Source organism: Cladophialophora yegresii (assembly GCF_000585515.1).
Source record: "Cladophialophora yegresii CBS 114405 chromosome Unknown aczIN-supercont1.3, whole genome shotgun sequence".
Taxonomy (NCBI): Eukaryota; Fungi; Ascomycota; class Eurotiomycetes; order Chaetothyriales; family Herpotrichiellaceae; genus Cladophialophora; species Cladophialophora yegresii.
This window is the reverse complement of record NW_006913047.1, coordinates 3666182-3685334: the sequence shown is the minus strand read 5'-3', so window position 1 is coordinate 3685334 and position 19153 is coordinate 3666182. Positions and strand designations below refer to the sequence as shown.

At 55.1% G+C, this 19153-nt stretch overlaps 8 protein-coding genes across 8 annotated transcripts; 1 reads left to right on the top strand and 7 right to left on the bottom strand.

Moving 5' to 3' along the window:
- Positions 1 to 22: 22 nt before the first annotated feature.
- Positions 23 to 2325, bottom strand: A1O7_05069 (uncharacterized protein; the record flags this gene model as incomplete). Its single annotated transcript, XM_007759079.1, has 3 exons — positions 23 to 556; positions 619 to 1692; positions 1747 to 2325. The coding sequence occupies 3 exons, from the start codon at positions 2323 to 2325 to the stop codon at positions 23 to 25; spliced, it is 2187 nt and encodes a 728-aa protein (XP_007757269.1).
- Positions 2326 to 4507: 2182 nt separating this feature from the next.
- Positions 4508 to 5569, bottom strand: A1O7_05068 (2,4-dienoyl-CoA reductase (NADPH2); the record flags this gene model as incomplete). Its single annotated transcript, XM_007759078.1, has 2 exons — positions 4508 to 5171; positions 5256 to 5569. 2 exons carry the CDS (start codon positions 5567 to 5569, stop codon positions 4508 to 4510), a joined length of 978 nt encoding a protein of 325 aa, XP_007757268.1.
- A 722-nt stretch (positions 5570 to 6291) lies between these two features.
- On the bottom strand, positions 6292 to 7334 carry A1O7_05067 (uncharacterized protein; the record flags this gene model as incomplete). Its single annotated transcript, XM_007759077.1, has 2 exons — positions 6292 to 6862; positions 6952 to 7334. The coding sequence occupies 2 exons, from the start codon at positions 7332 to 7334 to the stop codon at positions 6292 to 6294; spliced, it is 954 nt and encodes a 317-aa protein (XP_007757267.1).
- Positions 7335 to 7825: 491 nt separating this feature from the next.
- Positions 7826 to 10972, bottom strand: A1O7_05066 (uncharacterized protein; the record flags this gene model as incomplete). The annotated part of the gene is made up of 1 exon (XM_007759076.1): positions 7826 to 10972. The coding sequence occupies one exon, from the start codon at positions 10970 to 10972 to the stop codon at positions 7826 to 7828; it is 3147 nt and encodes a 1048-aa protein (XP_007757266.1).
- Positions 10973 to 11365: 393 nt separating this feature from the next.
- Positions 11366 to 11872, bottom strand: A1O7_05065 (uncharacterized protein; the record flags this gene model as incomplete). The annotated part of the gene is made up of 1 exon (XM_007759075.1): positions 11366 to 11872. One exon carries the CDS (start codon positions 11870 to 11872, stop codon positions 11366 to 11368), a length of 507 nt encoding a protein of 168 aa, XP_007757265.1.
- Positions 11873 to 12010: 138 nt separating this feature from the next.
- On the bottom strand, positions 12011 to 12340 carry A1O7_05064 (uncharacterized protein; the record flags this gene model as incomplete). The annotated part of the gene is made up of 1 exon (XM_007759074.1): positions 12011 to 12340. The coding sequence occupies one exon, from the start codon at positions 12338 to 12340 to the stop codon at positions 12011 to 12013; it is 330 nt and encodes a 109-aa protein (XP_007757264.1).
- Positions 12341 to 12717: 377 nt separating this feature from the next.
- Positions 12718 to 15110, top strand: A1O7_05063 (transcription initiation factor TFIID subunit 5; the record flags this gene model as incomplete). The annotated part of the gene is made up of 2 exons (XM_007759073.1): positions 12718 to 12879; positions 12954 to 15110. 2 exons carry the CDS (start codon positions 12718 to 12720, stop codon positions 15108 to 15110), a joined length of 2319 nt encoding a protein of 772 aa, XP_007757263.1.
- Positions 15111 to 16185: 1075 nt separating this feature from the next.
- A1O7_05062 (uncharacterized protein) lies at positions 16186 to 18489 on the bottom strand (the record flags this gene model as incomplete). Its single annotated transcript, XM_007759072.1, has 1 exon — positions 16186 to 18489. The coding sequence occupies one exon, from the start codon at positions 18487 to 18489 to the stop codon at positions 16186 to 16188; it is 2304 nt and encodes a 767-aa protein (XP_007757262.1).
- Positions 18490 to 19153: the final 664 nt, after the last annotated feature.

The following is a 19153-nucleotide window of genomic DNA, read 5'->3' as shown; positions in this document are numbered from 1 at the left end:
TCTGGGCGTCGGTTGCATTATGCTATGTAGCTTCCGCTGCAATATCCACTCCCCCTGGGTTGAATGCATCCAAAGACACGTGCTCTAAATGTTCTTGTGGAGACCTTGAAGCGTCATAACGAATGAGGTGACCCTGACCCTGACTGATATAGAAGGTAGTGATGTTGCTCGCGCTGAAGGCGGCGACGGATACTCTCCATCCTCCGCCGTCTTCAGGAGCAGGACGTCTGGGGAGGTGAACCGGCACGCACTCTGCCCCCCAAGCCCTTCCGTTGTCGGTTCGGCGGACAAGGTATATTTCATTGCTTTCATTGGTTAAGAGAAAGCGAGGAGCTTCACCTAGAATAGGAATTGCCGTATGCACGCGGTCGATGAAGAGCTCTCTGCCGGTTATCTGCTCGGACTCTCTAGGCCTAGGGCCCCCACCCCGAGCGGGAGGCATGATCCGCTCGACTCTGGGCTGTCTATGATGCGCCGCAGCCCTGCAGACGATGTAAGTGGTTTGACCGCCTTTGTGAAAGCAGGGTATCGCTGTCAAACCAGCGTCCGATGAGATCTGATAGGTGTTAATCGCAGAGACCCGGTACGGACAGGCTGTCCAGATTGCGCATGACCTACCATTCTGAGTGTTTTTGCGAAGGGATATGGAGGTAGAGTTCGTCGATCTGCTCGTGGACCGAGATCGTAGAGCCACAGGCAGATGGTGCATTCTTCATGACCATACTGTGTAGCCACCAAGAGCTGCTTTCGGTCCGGAGAGAAGGACAAAGCTTGGCTGTGCAGCCCTTGTCCATTCCAGGTGTCTTGATGTAGCTGGTTTGGCGACCCTCGGTCAGGCTCCTCGCCTGTTGAGGGCGGGACTGACGAGTAGCTGCGGTAGCGGCGAGCCCAGTCGGCCAGGCTCGTTGAAATAATCCTCACTTCAGAACCTGTGCCTACAGCCAGCTTTGATCCATCGTGAGAGAAACACAGACTTCTTGGGCACCTTTCGAGACGCATCATGGACTCCCCTGCAGGTCCACCAGTTGCATCATAAAGAGAGAGTTGATACCCGCCCGTCCCTTGGCTGACCGCAGCGAAGTGATTGGTCCCAGTGGCGGCAAGTAAGATATGGTCCAAGAACTGCTCTTGACTCCAAGTATCGTTGGCCAGTGGTTTGCGACAGATTCTGTGCCGAGACCAGACGATTAAGTTTGAACCATCGGGACTGAGCGCATGGCACAACTCAGACATGTACGGGGTTGTGGCAGACTCGGACTGGCTGCGAATGTGTGTTGAGTTGATCCACCGTCCCAAGGTAGTAAGGGCTCTGCTTCGCATAGTGGCCCTGCTGGTGGTGGGTGGACGCACTAACGGTGGTGCATCTGGTGTTGGCACGGGCGTTGACGTCGTAGGGGAGGTCGTGTTCTCATGCTGATGTGAGGACACCACCCTGCTCGTAGTTGACCCGTTTGAATTTTCAACATGCTCGGGCTCGTTGTTGGAGAATTCCAGATCCTCAGAGACATCACCAGCACTGGCTGGATGCTCATTCACCGCGACGGGGGAGTTAATGATTATTTGCAGCGCTCTAGATATTTCACTCAGCGGGGTCACTCGGCGTGCTTTCCGAACATATGGTGCAGGGGATTCGTGGAACGGGCACTGAAAGTACAAGTCATGGTCAATAACATTTTGACCGCTCCTTAAGGCCTGGCGCATATCAGTGGTCTTTTCGACTTAATGGCTTGAGTATTTGGTGCTTACCTCCCTGGCCTGGCCGTTGATATGGTCCATGAACATGTCGTAGCCAATGGGATGAAGCTCGCCGCATTCCAGTATGTAGACGTCGTGTTGAGAGGGGGAATCGAAAACCTCCCCAACTCCGGCTTGTGGCACCCATGATTGAATCTGTGCGGTCAACTGGTTGAAGATGTTCTGCAGATCTCCACGGGTGTCGAAGACGAGGGCGTTTCGGAGTCGCAGCTCTTGACAAATCTTGGAATACACAGAGGGTCGGATGTTGAGAATGCCCCCGAGGATCGGAACGCTGAGATCCTGTCCCGTCCAACTCAGAATCTGTTCGATTGGGTCGGCGGAAGAGGGAGGACCGGGTTCAACGGCGTCCACAAAGTCGACGAAGGATGAAAGCGCTTGACTTTCATCGGGTGCGTTTGTGTTCACGGAGACTTGTAGCTGAGTGCCGAGTTCTTTCCATTTGTCGAGTATCATTCTCAGGTCGTGCGAGGAGGCCGTTGATTCTGAAAATCTGGACGTCGAGCCCGAGGAACTATTGGACCCAGATTGATACGTATTCGCATTCACTTGGTAGTAGCATTCGGCCATGATCATCAGTCGTAGATCCAGCAGAAGAAGTGCACTCCTGAATGCCTGGCTGCATTGTCGGGTGATGCAGCTTATTGCCTGAGGTACGCACCTCGTCATGTTAAAATCGAGAGCAAACTGTGTTGTTAGCGCTGCAATCTTGCACTCAATTGGACATAAAACTTACACCCGGACGATCCGGTCGATCGAGTGGGACATGCTCGTCACAACTGCTCTCGAATTCCCGGGTACCGCGAAGACTCTCAATTGCGTTTCGAAAGATATATGAGCTCCGTTCTCCTCCGCCCACAGGGAACCCGTGTGAGAGCCAACGGTCAATGCAGGCTTGGAGTCGTGGAATCCTCGAATCTGAATGTGCGCTGTCTCTCGATCCCTCAAGCCGAAGGAGAGTTGCACGAAAGCCGGAGACAAAAGTTTGTTGAAGAACATTGATTGAAACGATGCGGGTGATTTGTGAGGGGTTGCGGACTATCGCTGGCGCGACTCCTAACAGACAATCGAGGCAGTCAATGAGGCCGTCAGCTGAGATCAGGAAGCCATCCAAAGGCTGGTAGTTGTATGATGAATGCCGGCGCATGCGCGTGCGTTGAACGTCGAAGATAGTCTTCAATAACACGACGTCTTTGAATGAGCCTTCGTCGAATCCTTGAGAACTCCGAAGACTTCTCGGCCATACTCGACCAAGGATTTCTTGAACGAGAAATGCGTGATCCCTCCTCTCATTTAATTCCGCCCACAACCGTGCAACTTCCTGAATGAGCGGCATGTTTCGGGAGGCCAGCCGCCTGGCTCCCAGCCTTGCCGCTAATGCCGGTTGGGATTTGCCAAAAAGGCTGGCCTGTAGAAGGACCAAAGTCTGGTTAACAAGGGTGTGAACGATCTTTATTCCCAAAGACGGCGTGTGCGAGAACTTCAGGTAGTGGAGTGGTGGACATTGAAGGCGGATGATGACTCTTGCTCGCAGGCCGGGAAAATCGTTGTTTGCCTTCCATCGTTGCCTGGCAGTGCAAGGGTGGAAGGAAGGGTCGGACTGGTGGCCCACTGGGCTCCGAGGTAAGCAGTAGCGCCGGCCAGAAGTGATGGTGGATGTGAAACAGCGGCCCAAGAGCAAGCCACAGAGCCTACTGCGACCAGCTGGGGCGAGTATTTCGAGTGCCCAGACATAGCCCGATTGACGGGTGTTGTCCTCGTTAAGACCCCTGGGAGATGGAAGAGAGCTATCGATAAGGTGGCGCCCGGAGGGAGGATGACCAACGCCAGCCAGGCGAACTGAGGGGAGGTGGTCGTGGCCTGTGCCTGTGTCTCGATGCGCTTTGTCGAAAGTGGCTTGGGAAGCTGGGAAAGCCTAGCCGAAGCCGCAGCCTTCGCCATATTGCAGTGAGGCTGTCAAAACGTGTGGCACAGAGCCTGAAGGCGCAACCCGGTTTTCTGTTCCATTTCAGGCACAGAGGAAACGCAGAATATCAGGCTAGGGGAGGAGGTTGGATTATATTTGCGTCTTGTCGATTCGGTGGTGCGCGCGATGTCAACGGCATGGTGAGAAAATTCCGAGGAGATTCTGGGTCGCTCGTCAAGGTCGTAGCATCCACGACTCTCTTTACGAGAGCACCTGCCTCCCGCCACAGCAGCACACAGCAGCAGGTAGCAGCACGAGAAACAGTAGGGGCGTCATCGATGCAGGTACCGGAAAGGACGAGGTTCAAGTAAGAGAATAAGAGAACCAAATACTCCGTACTCGGGAAGGATTACGACACGTGGGTCGAGGTTCGATCCACTTCGCTATCCACGCGACGATGCGCGGGCAATAAGAACAGCTTCCATGTATTGCGATTGAGCTCTCTTGAACCATCTACTTGCTATGCTCGACCACGTCCACCATGCGCTCTGAGAGGAAAGTACTCCCGAGTGCAGTTCAGGCGGTGACGGGACTTCTCTGCGTCTTGCATCCCGTCAAAGCCAAATTCATGATGGCTTTCCCTTGCCCTAACAGCAGCAGGCTGGTTCGATGCCTCACGCGATTTGCGCCCGTCAACAACAACTGCTCGACGATCCAGCCATAGACCAATGGACGTCCGAGTTGATGATCAACCCGCAAGCAGTACCTCCTAGGTCCCATTCTCCCAGATGAGAGATGCGGAACTAACAGCCTTCCCCCCATTCATGGACCACCGCCCGCTCCCACTCACAGCTTCGCACCCTCCTTCTTTTTCCTCATGCCCGCAACACCGTCGACCTCGGCCCCACTAAGAATGAAGTCGGGATACTCAAAGTCCCCACCAGGCGACCCAGCACTAACATGCCACGCGCCACCATCGACGACAAGCCTATCGCCATTGACGTAATTGGCAGCATCACTGAACAAAAACACCGTCGCATCCGCGATTTCTTTGATCGAACCCCACCGTCCCACGGGGATGCGTTTCCCAGGCTGCGCCGAACCACCCGCCTTGTGCTTCTTAGACAAGCGATCCATTCCTTCTGTGCCTGCGATGGGTCCGGGCGCGATGATATTCGAAGTCAGCCCCAAGGGCCCGTACTCGATCGCCACGTTCGCGCTGAGGGCATCGACGCCGGCTTTGGCGACCGCGACGTGCGTCTGTAGGGGCAGGCCTGTATAGTGAATCGTCGCGCTGACGTAGATGATGCGGCCTCCTGGGCCGGACGTTTCGGCGTCTGATTTGGGAAGCGTAGACGTGGCGTTGTGTTTCTTCGCCGCGGCCACGAGATGCGGGAGGCAGAGTTTCGTGATGTTGTAGGAGCCCAGGATGTCGATGTCCATGACGGACTTGAAGGCGTTGGGGGACAGTTGGGCGAGAGGAGCCAGGAAATTGCCGGCGGCACCTGCGCTGCGTACACCGTCAATACGGGGGTACTGGCTCGTTCGAGCGATAAATAAGCAGAGGGGGGAAGCGTGCGTCTTGTCCACGTACATCAAGAAATCAATCCCACCGAGCACCCTCACGCACTCGTCCACCGACTTTTGCAGGCTCTCCACGCTCCGCACGTCAACGTTCCCAATGCCTAGCACTTTACTGCCACGTCGTGCCGTCTCTATATCCCTAGCAACCGTTTCGGTCTTTTCTTTGTTCCGTCCGACAATGCACGCGTTCGCGCCCAGGTGCACGAGTGCGCGGACCTGGGCACTGCATATCGAGCCGTTCCCGCCGGTGCAGAAGACGACCTTGTCCCGGAACAGGTCGGGTTTCCAGACGGAGGAGAGGTATTGGGAGGGCTGGAGTGGCATTGTTCTGCGGGAGCGTAGCGTAGCGTGGCGTGGCGTAGCAGGTATAGATTGTCGCCCAAGTGATTGAGTCGATGTTGTTTGCACGGAAGAACAGTGGGAGAGGGAGATGAGTCGTGGTGTTGAGGGGTCGTGGGAAGGCGGGATTACGGAGATGCGGGAATCGAGGTAGAACGGGGAAAGCGTGTCTTATACCAGGCCTGGGTGAAGCATAAGCATATATACTAAGCGTCGATCCCCCTTGTAGAGCAAGCAACGGCCGAGTTCCACGGCCCGGTGTCAACGGCCGTAATCAGCGGTTGCGTTGCGCGCCAGTGAGAGCTCCAAAGCGCGGGCAACCGACAAGGCTCCGCGCGGGACCGAGGCTGACGAGGCTGAAACGTCATGAGGCTACATGATTACTGATTTCCCCGGATCTTCTTGATCGGGTACTGTACACAAGCTCAGCAAGAGAATGAACGGACACAGAATCAGGCGCCTAGGTACCACACTTGCCGTGTCTCCCCTCATTCAACCTTCTGAAATGTATCGTACACAAGAACAAACCAATTCCGGACCTTTGCTCGGCTCCTCCGCTATTCGGCAAGCGTGTGTCGCCATCACTGGGTTTTCTTACTGCTTTGCTCCTCTCGCATACACCACCGCGCCTTCTCCACGTCCGAAGGAGATCAGCACCAAAGTCCGCATGCATGAGAATTGCGTGAGAGAGCACGCCGAGGGTGCCGCTACCAGTGGTAGTCACGCTCCCATATCGGGAGAGAATCCTGAATGTCCACCCACGTCAACCCGTCCCCGTACTCGTACTCACCCTGATACTCGTGCTCAGGCTCGGACTCAAACCACTCATTTTCATCCAGGGCAACCTTCCCGCCATGCCAGATGACGTATGTTCCCCAGACGACCAAGTCTTTGCGAGCACGCGACAGGCGCGTCATGTCGTCCCGACCGACGCGCTGATCCACCAGTTTGAGCGTTTGCAGATTCTTGCCCAAATTCTTGTTCCTCGTGAGTTCGGCGAACGCTAACTTGCCCGTGACGTTGCCTTTGGTCGGATGGTTGCCAACAATGGTTAGGGTGCGTAAACCGGGGCAATGTTTCAGGAAGGCAAGGACAGACTCGTCGGTCAGTCTGGTGGTGGACATGAGGTTGACGGTTTGCAGATTCGGACATGCCATTGCGAGACGCGTGATTGCGGCATCCGAGACATCGTGGCCTTGGGCATGTTTGTGGCAGCTAAAGGTCTCCAGCTTGTGGCAGAAGTCATTTCCAGCGGCGACGACAAGGTCGAGATGGTGGCTGCTTGATGTCAGCGTGGAACCCTTACGTACGGTCGGGTCTGAATATCGAGGGTGCAGTACATGGCTAGGGTTGGAGTGGGCACTTACTCTTTGACGCCAAAGGGCTTGGACACGGACGTGGTGCTGGCGAAGTGAAGGTGACGAAGGTCAGAGGGAAGCTTCGAGGGATGCCAGTCATCTGCGGACAACGGGACAGCCCTCGCAGCGTCTGGTGGCTGAGATTGAGGCTCTTGCTTTATCTTGGGAGTTTGTCCGTGGCCCACCTTCTTTGGCTTCGGTCGTTGGACTTGCGCCGTGTCCTGCTCTTGCTCAGGCTCCTCCACTTTCACCTTTGTCTCCCCCGAGAGCTTGCCCGCCTCTTGCTGGAGGGTTTGGCTCTGCTGGGCTCGCTCCCGTCTTCTGGCTCTCTTGCGCTGTCGCGCGGCTCTGCGCTTTCCTCTCCTCGTATCTGGAGAGACATTTTGCGCCATGTCGACCATGTCTGACCTATCAACTAAATCCCAAGACTTATGAGCAGAACGAAGGCTGATGAAATGACTTTTCAGTATTGAAGAAAGAGATAAGGAAGCAAGTGCTGCCAAGAGTTTCCCGAGCGCACCGGCCGCGGATCGAGTCTTCAATACCAGGAGTGGCACATGGAAGATTTTGCTTCATTTGGCCTGCCCCCTGTTCTTCATTAGGTCTTGCGGTCAGAAAGCCCAGGCTTCGACTCCCCACAACTTCGGCGGTCGCTGTAGCGCGTTCACGGACCGGGCTCCCACCAGTCCAGATTTACCGTCATATCCGTCGGTGCCCCGTTCTCCTTGTAACCCAGCACATCATCCCAACGTCGGTCAGTATCGATCGTACCACTTGAACCCTCCAAGAGGTCAAGTTCTTCCACATCCACCTCGGCATCAAACAATGGACCACGCGCAGCGTCTCCTCCTCTCCACGCCGCGTGGATTTTGCAAGGAAGCCTCTAACTATTCTGCCAGTTATCCAGCGCGGCCGCATCCGCGACAACCCACTGCGGCTGCGGTACCGGCGTCTGCGGTGTCCGCACCTCTCCAGTTCCGGTTGCAGCCTGCGGCACTCCTGTATCAACAACGTTGTTCGTAGCACCATTCATGACGCTGTGCGCGCCATTGACACCTGCCTCCTCTCCAAACACCACATCCTCCCCATCCCCAACCCTCAACCCGGCAAGCCCCCAACCAAGTGCGTCCAGCTCTCTCTGGAAGAAGTCCCTCTCGTCGTCATCGATATCATGCAAATCACCCTCTTCATCCGCCACCTTCGCTTCTGTACCCTTCTTGCCCTTACGCGTGACATCCGGGTATCGCCGCTTCTGCCACCAGAATGTCAGCCCGCGGAGAGCCCATTCTAAGGGTACGGCTTCGTCGACTTCGCCTTCGACGTTGGCATCGTGCATACCTGCGAGCCATTCGTCACGGAGCTCAGGGCGGCAATGTAGATAAATTGCCGTAATGACGCGCATGTTGCTTTGGCGCCATTTTCGACCACAATAGGGGACTTGTGATTTGAACAACTTGAGCACGTAGAGGCGCAATGTCGGGTCAGGGACGCGCAGCACGCGACGTAGAATTTGCGACGACTTGAACTGTACGAGGAAAAGGATGCGGTGGGCTTTGCCGCGCGTGAGTTTCTGGAGAACTCGCAGCAGGTGAATTGAGGTCTGGAATTGGCGGAATGAGAAGGTTGTTATCGGGGTTGGAGGGATCGGACCCAGGGGGTTGCCGAGTTCGTCGACGGAAGGGCGGCCTTGATCAGGGGGTTGTTGCTGTTGCGCGTCTTGAGCCTGTTCAATGGGAGGTTGACCACCCGAGTCCGTTGTGGGTGAGCGCCTGTGGCGTGCAATGGGTGGTGGCACGGCGTCGTCGCCATCTGACGCTTCTGATCGCTCATCCGGGCTGGTGGGGGAGAGTGGTGGGTGGTCTGAATGGACGTGGCAGTAGTGCCACACACTCAAGTCGTCGCGATCGTACTTGAACGACACGAGGTCCTCCAAGTTTTGATGGGCAAAGTACTTCAACGTGAGTTGTACGTAGTTTGAATCCAGAAGTAGCTGGGTCATGTACTCGAACTTCAGAACGTGGGAGACCTTGAACCATTTTAGCAGCAGAAATAGAGCGCCTGATATGGCTTTCTGGCTAATCTCTCGGGAGCGGACGTTATCCAAATCCTCCAGTGTCATTTCGTTCGGTCGGGGAGGTGGGGGAGGGATAGGAAGTGTTTGGTTTTGAGCCATGTTCGAGTTCGACTTGGTGCGATTGAGTCCGCCTGATTGTGCGGATTCCTGCGCGCCGCCATTGCGAATGGCAATGTCTTGTACATTCGTGAGCATGACTTTCATCATCACGATGATCAAGGACTGCAAGTCAGGAAGAGCGTAATGGAAGAAATCGTCAACGGCCAGCATACGAGATCGTAGGTCGGAGTCCTCGAGACCGTCGAGTCCTTGCTCTTCTTCGCTTTTCCCATCCTGGTCACCCTTCCCTGCCTCTTCAATATCGCCTTTCCAACCCCTCTCATATTTCAGGAACAAATCCCGTTCTTTCCAAAGCTGGCGCATCGCTCGCGTCATCCTCATACGACTGGCGAACAACTCTCCGGCTTCAATGATTGAGAGAGGGACGTCACTGCCTTCCCATTTCTTGCCCACCATCATGTCTTGTATCTGCGTCGAGCCCTTTCCACCAATGCTGTCACTGGTGCTATCGAGAGGAGGATACAGGAAGGGAAAATTTTGATTGGTCTGGTAGTTCTGTTTCTTACCAGCTTTGCCACCGGGGCCAATGGGAGACGGAGGTGGAGAAGGCGCGGGTGTGGCGATGTGGACAGGTTGGTGGAGGATTGACCTCGCGCCAGGCAGACTGGAACTCGCGACATTTGAGAAGTCATTCCGGGAGTTTGTTGACAAGGGCGGAAGCATGGTCTTCTGCTCTAATTCCAAGGGTATGATATTAGGTGGAGGATTGTAGGCCGGGTATTTCGAGGTGATCTCTTGACGAAAGGCGTGGTAGTCCAGAGGAGATGCAGTGAGCTTCGGGTGGGCGGCTTCCGCCGAGAAGGGATCCTCACGCGGCTGAAGTGTATTCTTGATTCTTCCAAGGTGACCAGAAACATCGCCAAACAATAGAAGAATGGCCTTCCAGAACAATTGCAACGCATGCATGAGGGGTATATTATACGTCTCATCCCATCGTAACCGTGAAATCATGCCAACAAGGAAGACAAGAAAGCTGGGCTGTAAAGAAGATATGGACTCTCGGATGTCCTGTCCAGCAGCTGTATCCATTCGAACCCTCGCCGACTCGATCAAGAGATAGAAGCAGGAAAGGCATAGACTGAGTTCTCGGTACTCGTCCTCGCCGAAGGCTCCTTCGGAAGCGTCCTCAACATCAGCAGATTGCGGAGAACGGATGGAATCGGTCGCATGTGATGCCTGCATCAGACAGCGGTGGATTTGCGGGATGAGTAAAGTTTGCTGCACAAAATCGGCCCCGTTGTGCATCCACTGGATTTGGATGAGGTTTGACCGCTCGTTGTCTGCCTCGGTCTCGTTCTCGGTCGATGCCTCCCTTGTCTCTAAGCCTGAAGTTGTACCCCAGGTACCCATTAGGATGTAGTAAATGCAGGACAAGGCGTCCACACGCGGCGCATAGTCTCGATCTGCGAGGTCATTGATCAAGCTCGAGACAAATTTTTGCCGCCGGCTATCGCTCACAGCGGACCATTTTGAGTCATCTGAGATCCCTTCCGCATGGCAGAATACCGCCCACTTGGCTTCAAAAGCCTCTAGAGAAGCGAGCAGATACTGCCGATCCTGGTCAAGCTCAGTGTAATGGAACCACTCGTCAATTTCGGACTCAAAGTCTTCGGCATCTTTGTACTGGAAAGAATATGGCGTTGCCTCTGACTTCGGGAACTGACTGACCAGTTGCCTCAGTTGGGGAAGGCTCAGCGAGTCTGTCGGATCTGAGGATGGCGGTGGAGCTGGCGGCGGCTGCGACGGAGGTGGTGGTGGTGCGGGTGTCGAAGTCTCGCGGCGGATACCTGGTCTTTTCGGTTTTCCATCGACCTCGTCGACACTAATACTATCCATTATCAAGGCGATGCAGTGACATGAGCCCGTCTACGCTAGAATCGAGGTATATGTCGAAGAAAGGGAGAGTGCCAGTGGAACATGGAAAGTTGAAAGTCCGAAGTCGCGACTTGGGCATTTTGCCAAGCTTGGACATGATTGGGTCATCGCTGTCGCGTCTCTTCGTCGACGGCCAAGTCAAGCAGAACTACAAGAGGATGAGAAGCCGAGTTGCTTGATTGCTCATTGCGGTCTTACGATTCCAGCATAGGTGTGCGGTAGCATTCAGCATCCATTTGCCATAGTGGTGCGTTCTTGGCCGCAGCACAGCCCACCCAGATGCCTCGATGCGTCGTAGCTTTTGCCCGTGGGGGGTTGCTACCTCATTTCCTTTCCAACTTGACGGCCATGACCTCAAACAGTGTCCTTGCCATGGCGTTCGACCCATTCCCGCGCTTGAGCCAGAAGCTCCTTCTTCATCCCCACGCCAACCTTGTCACTGGCTCTAGCATTCAGCCAGCTTGGATCAAGAGGACCACCTCCAACTCTGACCACATTGTTGTCACCGCCCGGCGCTCGCCCTCTTCGTGCGTCCTTTTCATCCCCAGGCCTAATGAGCTCGGCTTCCTCCAATGCATAAACTTGGCGGCGAAGTCGAACTTCGATAGAGGAGAGTGTAGAGAAATAATTCTCGGCGGCTGTTGAAAAGGCTGCTCTAGCGCATGTGGCGTTACGAAGAGCTGCCTCGTGCTTTTCACTTGTCGGCGTGTTCGAGAGAATGGCGATAGCATCCGATGCCGCGGAGAGCAGTGTAGCGACAGATCGATCAATGTCGTTCAATTCCGCGATTCGAGTTGCAGGTGTAAAGACCGGGACCTCGCCCTCCTTTGGTGACTCATCCCCCATATCGGTGTCTGGCATATCGGCCAAATTGGGGTGCCCGCTGTTTGGGCATTGTTCGACACCAATTTGACGGAGGAGGTCGTGGGGATGAGGTCGTGTTGAAGGGACTCCGCTGCCTCAAAGACAGCGGACAACACCAGGTCTGGGTTGCGTAACTTAGCCGAAGGCGCTAAACCTGGTAAAGCGGCGTATGGCATCCACGACGCCTTGCAAGTCAATCACTCTTCGGACAAACTTCATCTTGTTGTCTTCGCACAACACCGGTTGTCGCAACTCTCGATATTGACTGGTCCGTTCTTGTCGAGCTGTGCATGACCACAAGATCAAAATGTCGGCGCCCAGCCCAGCGCCACGAAGCGCAAGCACAGGTCCCAACGGCCCTCTTGTGACTCCCTCCACCGCGCCGCTGGTGAATGGCGTCGCCAGCGGATCTGGATCTGCGCCATCAGCGCCTGCGCCTGCCACGACAGGAGCCACCAGTGGCATGTCTCAGCAGAACCTCAACCAGATTGTGAGTGATCTTTTCTTTCATTCAGTGTACTGCTTTCTTTTGAGGTCCGATTTGGTGAGAAGAAACGCGTGGCGGTCGGTCACATTTATCGCAAAGGGAATCACAATCGAAAAGGATTTTGTGCTGTCTGGATTCAGTGGGGTATGGCCTGAGGATGAAGAATGTCTCTCGACAGTCCACTTCCAGTGTCCGTCGTCTTGGCCGTAAGTGCGGTACAAAAGGGCTTCTCGCTTTCCACGTCTCCCACAATAACGTGGACGAAAATTCGAGGTGACCTTGATCTCTTCTTTTTCCTCCACAAGTCGAGACCTGAACAAAAATCTTTCCTCTCTATCGACTGTTTGTCTTCAAGATGGAGGAGAGTTTGCAGATTCCTGAAGACCCTCCACAAGCTGGCCAGCAGCTGCAACCCTCTACCCAGGTCGCCGAGGCCAGTTTACCTTCCCCCAGCACTGAGTACACTGAGCAAGAAAGTCTCAGTGGGGACGAAGCCGTTGAGGATGACTTCAACGACGTAACTATGTTTCGTCTTGACGCATGTCTTTACTTGTATCAATCCTCTGTGCATTGACTAACATATTTTCTTAGGTGATCGACTACCTCGCAAAGAAAGGGTACCATCGCACCGAAGCCACTCTCCGCGCCGAGTCTTCCAACCAAGAAGTCCCGAAAGATGGTGAGCTTCGACCGCAACCTACGGGTCCGCCTCGATACTACGAGATGTTTCTTCGTCTGCGTGCCTGGACAGACGATGCTCTCGACATCTACAAACCCGAGATCAAACGCTTGTTGTGGCCGATCTTTGTCTACTCCTACCTCGACCTCGTCAAGCAATTCTATCCTAAGGAAGCGCAGCGCTTGTTCCACAAAGTTGCCGAGGACTTTCGCAAGGAGCACGAATATGACTTGAGAGGTCTGGAACACATGACTTTGCCCGAGCACAGCGAGGACAAAGTCGGCAGAATCTACCGAGACAACAAGTATCGCCTGGCCCTCAGTAGCGCCGCGTACGTCTACTTCATGCAATTCCTGGAGTCTCTTCCCCAACAAGGCTACAAGCTCTTCATCTCCATTGTCGAGAACAACATGGATCTCCGTCAGACCGACCGTGGCGCCGACGACCGCTTCAGCTTCGCGAGTGTGATCCAACGCGGCATAGACGGCCAGGACATGCCTGCCGAAGACGAAGGTATCCCCGGTCATCGACCTGGCAATGCCGTGTCCTCTACAGATCCATCTGTCGGCAACAACTTGGCAACCCTGAAACTTGGCAAGCTACCCCTGGAGAAAGATCTAGAAGAAGACGTGCGCGGCGATCTGGAAGAACTCGACTTGAAGTGTCCTCCCGTGCCTGGTCAACCTACGTTGGTGCAAACCCACGACCTCGTCAACATTAAACAAGAAGATGAAGACGAAGGACCCAGCCGCACGGAGATTCCATTCCCGCCAAGCACAGCTCGCGACGTGGCCATGGAAGTGCAGAAGATTCGCGAAAACCGTGATCGCCTCAAAATTGAGACTCGCACAGGCGGCATTGGCCCTGGCCTGAGTGTTGTGATGTACACGTTCCACAATACCCATGACAGCATCTGCTGCTTGGACTTCAGCGGCGATCAGAAGCTCGTGGCGGCCGGAACTTCCGAGTCCTACATTCGCGTCTGGACCCTGGATGGAAGCGCGCTTGGCCCAGTAGGACCGAACGGCCAGAAGCAGAATTCTCAGCGACTGATCGGTCACTCTGGCCCCGTGTACACCGTCTCATTTGCACCAGCGACAGTGAATCCCGCTGATGATAACCCTACTGAAGGTGCTTCTGACACGTCGCCCCAATGGCTACTGTCCTCATCCGCGGACGCCTCGATCCGTCTGTGGTCCCTGCACGTCTGGCAATGCGTCGTGGTCTACAAAGGACACGTCGGTCCCTGCTGGAGTGTCTCTTGGGGTCCGTTTGGCCACTACTTCGCCAGCGCCGGCCACGACCGAACCGCTCGCATCTGGCTCACCGAGAAGATCCGCCAAGTTAGAATCCTCGCCGGCCACGACGATGATGTGGATGTGATCGCCTGGCATCCCAACAGCGCCTACGTGTTCACCGCCAGCAGCGACAAGACGGTCCGCATGTGGGCGCTCAACAACGGCAACCCGGTGAGAATGTTCACTGGCCACACTTCCATGATCACGGCATTGGCATGTTCCAAGAACGGCAAGATCCTAGCCAGCGCAGACGACACCGGCGTCATCCTCCTGTGGGATCTCGCTCCAGGACGACTCCTCAAGAAGATGCGCGGCCACGGCAAGGGCGGCATCTGGTCGTTGAGCTGGTCTGCCGAATCGACGGTCCTGGTCTCAGGAGGGGCTGATTGCACCGTGCGAGCGTGGGACGTGACCGGACCGGCGAAAGAGGCCAGCGCATCCAATGCGGCAGGCGGAGTCGCGGGCGCAAAACCCACCGATGGTACCACGCAGGCAGGTTCTGAGAGTGGCGGTCCCAAATCCGCAACCGCAACCACCGCTCCATCCAACTTCAATCTCCAATCCGGCACGGCCGCCGGCTCTGCTGGTGTCGGTGTGGGAGGCGTTTCGGGCGCAGGCGTGGGAGGCAAGCGACGCGGCAAAGACGCGGTCGTCACCAGCGATCAGATCAGCGCGTTCCTCACCAAGCAGAGTCCCGTCTACGCCGTCAAGTTCACAAACATGAACCTGGTCATCGCGGGCGGTGCTTACTTGCCTGAACAAGCGAAGTGAGATGTCATATGAAGGGCCTGCCTAAAGTTTTTCTGCACTCGAACGGAGTTGAAGTGAACGAATCGGGAGTGAGGTTCTTCTTCGGAGTTAGCAAGGACACGAACAAAATGGTGCGGGGTTGGCATGGTGATTGGCATCGTGGCTATGGATATGGCTACGGTTCGGCGCCTGGAGCTTGGAGCTAAGGGCTTGGAGCTAAGGGATTGGAGCTTGGACTGGGACTTGAACTTGGACTTGGACTGGACTGGACTGGGGACTTGAACTTGGACTGGACCATCACCAACACCGTCACCGTCACCTGTGCGCAGGTTAGCAGGCAGGCAGCCAGGAAGCATGCCGCGTCAACCACCCATGGCTGACCCATCCCTGTACTCTGTACTGTGTATGGTATTCAGATGACACTGATAAGTGAGAAAGAAAATAAATATTGGAGCTTCTGCCTCGGTCGGCACTCCAGGTGTAACTGTAGTGCACCAACTGCGTTCAACTACATGTAGTCAGCACTCGCGAAGCCGTAACGGTGCAGTACTACGGTCCTCCCCTGCCCTGTAATCGTCCCTATCCAAAGATGCTACAGTACCTAGGCATGTGGTGGTGCCCCTCACCGCTTCACGCAACCACTACAGTGTACAGCTATCTGCTACACTCATGTGGCGCGTTCGAAACAGGTCAAGTAAGTTCATTGCTGTGTGTACTGTGTAGCAGGGAATGCTGCGGCTTACGCCTTGCATTAGATTCAGGGTTGTGGGAATCGAGAAGCGAATACAGGACAAGGGTAGACCGTGGTAGACCCACGTTCGAAATGAGAGTCCGTTAAGAAAATGTGGTGACAACAACAGCCCTTCCTCTCTCCTGCCACTACCTAAGAGTCCTACACGCATGATCTATCATAGCAGGCCAAACCAGTAAAGTCGCACGGGCATCCTGGCCGACATTGCTCATCCCTCATCTACAAAGCTTGCCATCCCTTCCACGTCGACAGATCCATCGTCGTGCGCGGATTATCATACACGCGTCCACTACCTATAATTGCCGCCGTGTGATCGCTACGCCTCCGCTTCGCTTCGCTTCGGCCCTACCGCTCATTCCGCAAAAGACTTCCCCTATCAATCGCCCTGGCGTGCGTGCTAGGGAACAACCCAGGCGCAGGACTTCCCTGCCTACTCCTCGTCCCCCGTCCGCTGTGTCCGTCCATTGCTGGGCTCCCCGGCGGCTGCACGCTGGATCCTCTCGTCTGGACCCCGCGATTGCGCTTCAACTGGCGATTCTCCTCCTCGAGCTTCTTCAGGAGTATATCTCTCGACCTGCGCTCCAGCTCTAATTGTTCGATCTTGGCGAGATGGTGATCCGTGGCTTGCTCGAAATTCATCTGCTTGAGGCGCCGCTTCTCATCGCTTGCTTGTTTGGTTAGGACGGCCATCTCCTTTTCCAGCTCCGTCACTTGGCCGGCCAGTTCGGTGGCCCTGTTTGATGCGTTCTGGTATTGAGCGCGTGTGAACTCGAAATCTTTGCGCGTGTTCTCGAGCGACTTTTCTAGAAAAGTGGTTTTAGCCAGCAGCGTACGCGCTTCTTCTCGCGCGGTCTCCAACGCCGCGGCGTCGCCTCCGCCGGCTTTGATCTCCTCACGTGTGGCAGTAAGCTCTCTTTGCAAGTCTGCAGTCTTCTGCTTCAGGGCTGCGTTTTCTTCCACTGTTCTTTCATGGCGCGATTTGTTGGTCTCGATGATCTTTTGAAGTTTGGTCTTTTCCCTGTCTAGTTCGTGGCATCTCAACATTCGTTTCTCATATCGTCGTTGGAGACCTGTGTGATCTCGTTGCCATTCCGTCAATTGCTCTTTGACGCGATCTCTCTCTTGCTCTACTATTCGCCGGGCTTGTTGTTCTGCTGCGAGATCTGCCTGGAGTTTCCGGACCTGCTCCTCTAGCTGCGTCAATTTGCTGCTTGGCTCATGCGCGCTACTGCTGAGGTCAACCGAGTCTCGAAGGGGGGTGATGCGTTGTCGTTTACTCAACGCCGGGAGGACACCATCGACGTCTAGCAATCGCTTCCTGCCTGAAGGCGTGTCTGCACGGGACACGGGCGTCCTTGATCGGGCTGCCCCGTCTCTTGGAGATTCTGGCCTGGTGGTTGTTCTGCTAGGCTTCATGCTCGGGGTTTCTTCCAGCTCTGTCAACTCCAACAGAGGGTTCTCCAAAGTGAACAGTGTCCCAAAATCTGGCGACACAGCGGCCTTCCCCACGATTCTGGCAATCTCTGCAATCTTGCGTTCGGGGCTTTTCCTCACGCCTTTCTGAAGATCCGAGAAATCCATAGGTCGGCCTTCCGGCACGTCTGAGTCCAGCTGGATGACAAACGGCTTGCCCCCGAGGTTTGGCAAGGCGCTGTATGTATAGCGGACCAACGCCTTCAGCCTCATGGGCGACGGCAAACTTTTCGGGAGACACCGATCTACATGCTCGGATGAGTTGGCCACCAGCAAATGAAGGACCGGCATGAGTCTGGGTGGACTGTGGAACTGCGCGCGTATGCGAGCCACTTGAGGGTCCTGGGCATCAAAGGAGGCATCGAAAGCAATCATCAGGCACGGTTTGCTGCGAAGATCGACTTCGTGCGTGGACCAAGTACTGACAAGTTCGACTGAGAAGTCCGTATTCAGTCGATCCGTAGCGGGTGACTTCGACCTCGCTATGCGATCCTGCCGCCTAACGGCAACGTGCTTCATTTTCAGGTATTGCTCGAGAAGGTCTTGAATCTGTCCCTCTCGAGACATAATGACAATCGAAACGCCGACGAGATGGAGGAAATCGACGAGGTATCCGAGAAACAGGAATTTCGTGCCTGCATAGTTCGCGTAAGCGGCATGTTCTTGCGAGTTGACCGAGTATTGGGTTGAGAACCCTGGCAAGCCGAGATCCATGTGGGTCACGGTGTCATGTAGACGCTGTATCATGTCATTCATCTCGTTTCGTTCGTGAGTTCGATTGGGAGACCCGTGCGCCGAGCCAATTGATTCGTGTCTGCTGAGGAACTTTTTGATGGACTTTTCCTTAGCTTTGATGATGTCGGCGTATGTTGACTGTATCTTTCCCTCGCATGGCAATGTGAAAACATATTCATTCGGCCCTAATATGGGTAGGCTGGGCTGGACCAAACCGGCAATTTGAGCCACATCCCGCTCGTGCTCAATAGACTGCTGGCTTGAGCTTGTCTTGGAGTTCGACGACGAAGGTTCTCCATTAGAAGGCGGCTCCTCGTCCTCTATTGAGTCCTGGATAGGAAGTGCGCTTCCTCCTAAAGCGGCATCATAGATAGTAGCTTGGGGTGCTATACTCGGGCCAATTGCTGGCTCGGCGGAGCTCGTGAATGAGTCGATATCCATGGCGAATGTGACCTGTAAGTCAGATATAATGCTGTTGACGACAAATTCGTCTCCAAAGGATGATTTGGAAGATGCCGAGGGCGGGCGGCCGGAGCTCGGACTGCAAGACAGAGGTGTATGCCTCGCCGGCGTTCCGTCAGTTGAGCGACGAGAGCTGTTATCTAACTGAGTGGGTGACCGGGCACTTTGACTGCGTGGTTTGTTGTTCGATGGACTGCCGACTCGTGGGTCTACCGTGGAGTTAATAGAGTTTTGAGATGGCGACTGGCTTGGCAATTCGGCCGGTGATGACCAGCTGTCGACAAGATGCGGAGAGGATGCCAGGAACGATGGTTTTTCCTTGGATGGGTTGAGAGAGTCGTAGAGAGTGCTTGGGACGTACTCGGGGCCAGTAGCCTCGGATGAGCTGGGAATGCCTAGCGTGGCCAGTTGTAGATGGGCAGGTGGCTTCCTCCTGGTCTGTACCGGTGACGACTCGTACTTAATACTGCTGGTCGAGTCGTATAGCTGGCTGCTGTGAAGAGACTCGTAGTCCTCGAGGTTAACAGTTGCCCTAGGGACGTCGACGCAGAAGTCTGCTGGCTGGAAGATGTCTGGTTGTGTTTCGGCTATTTCCAAGGAAGACGAAGGCTGGTCCGGGGTCGTCGGTTCTTCGCAAGTAGTG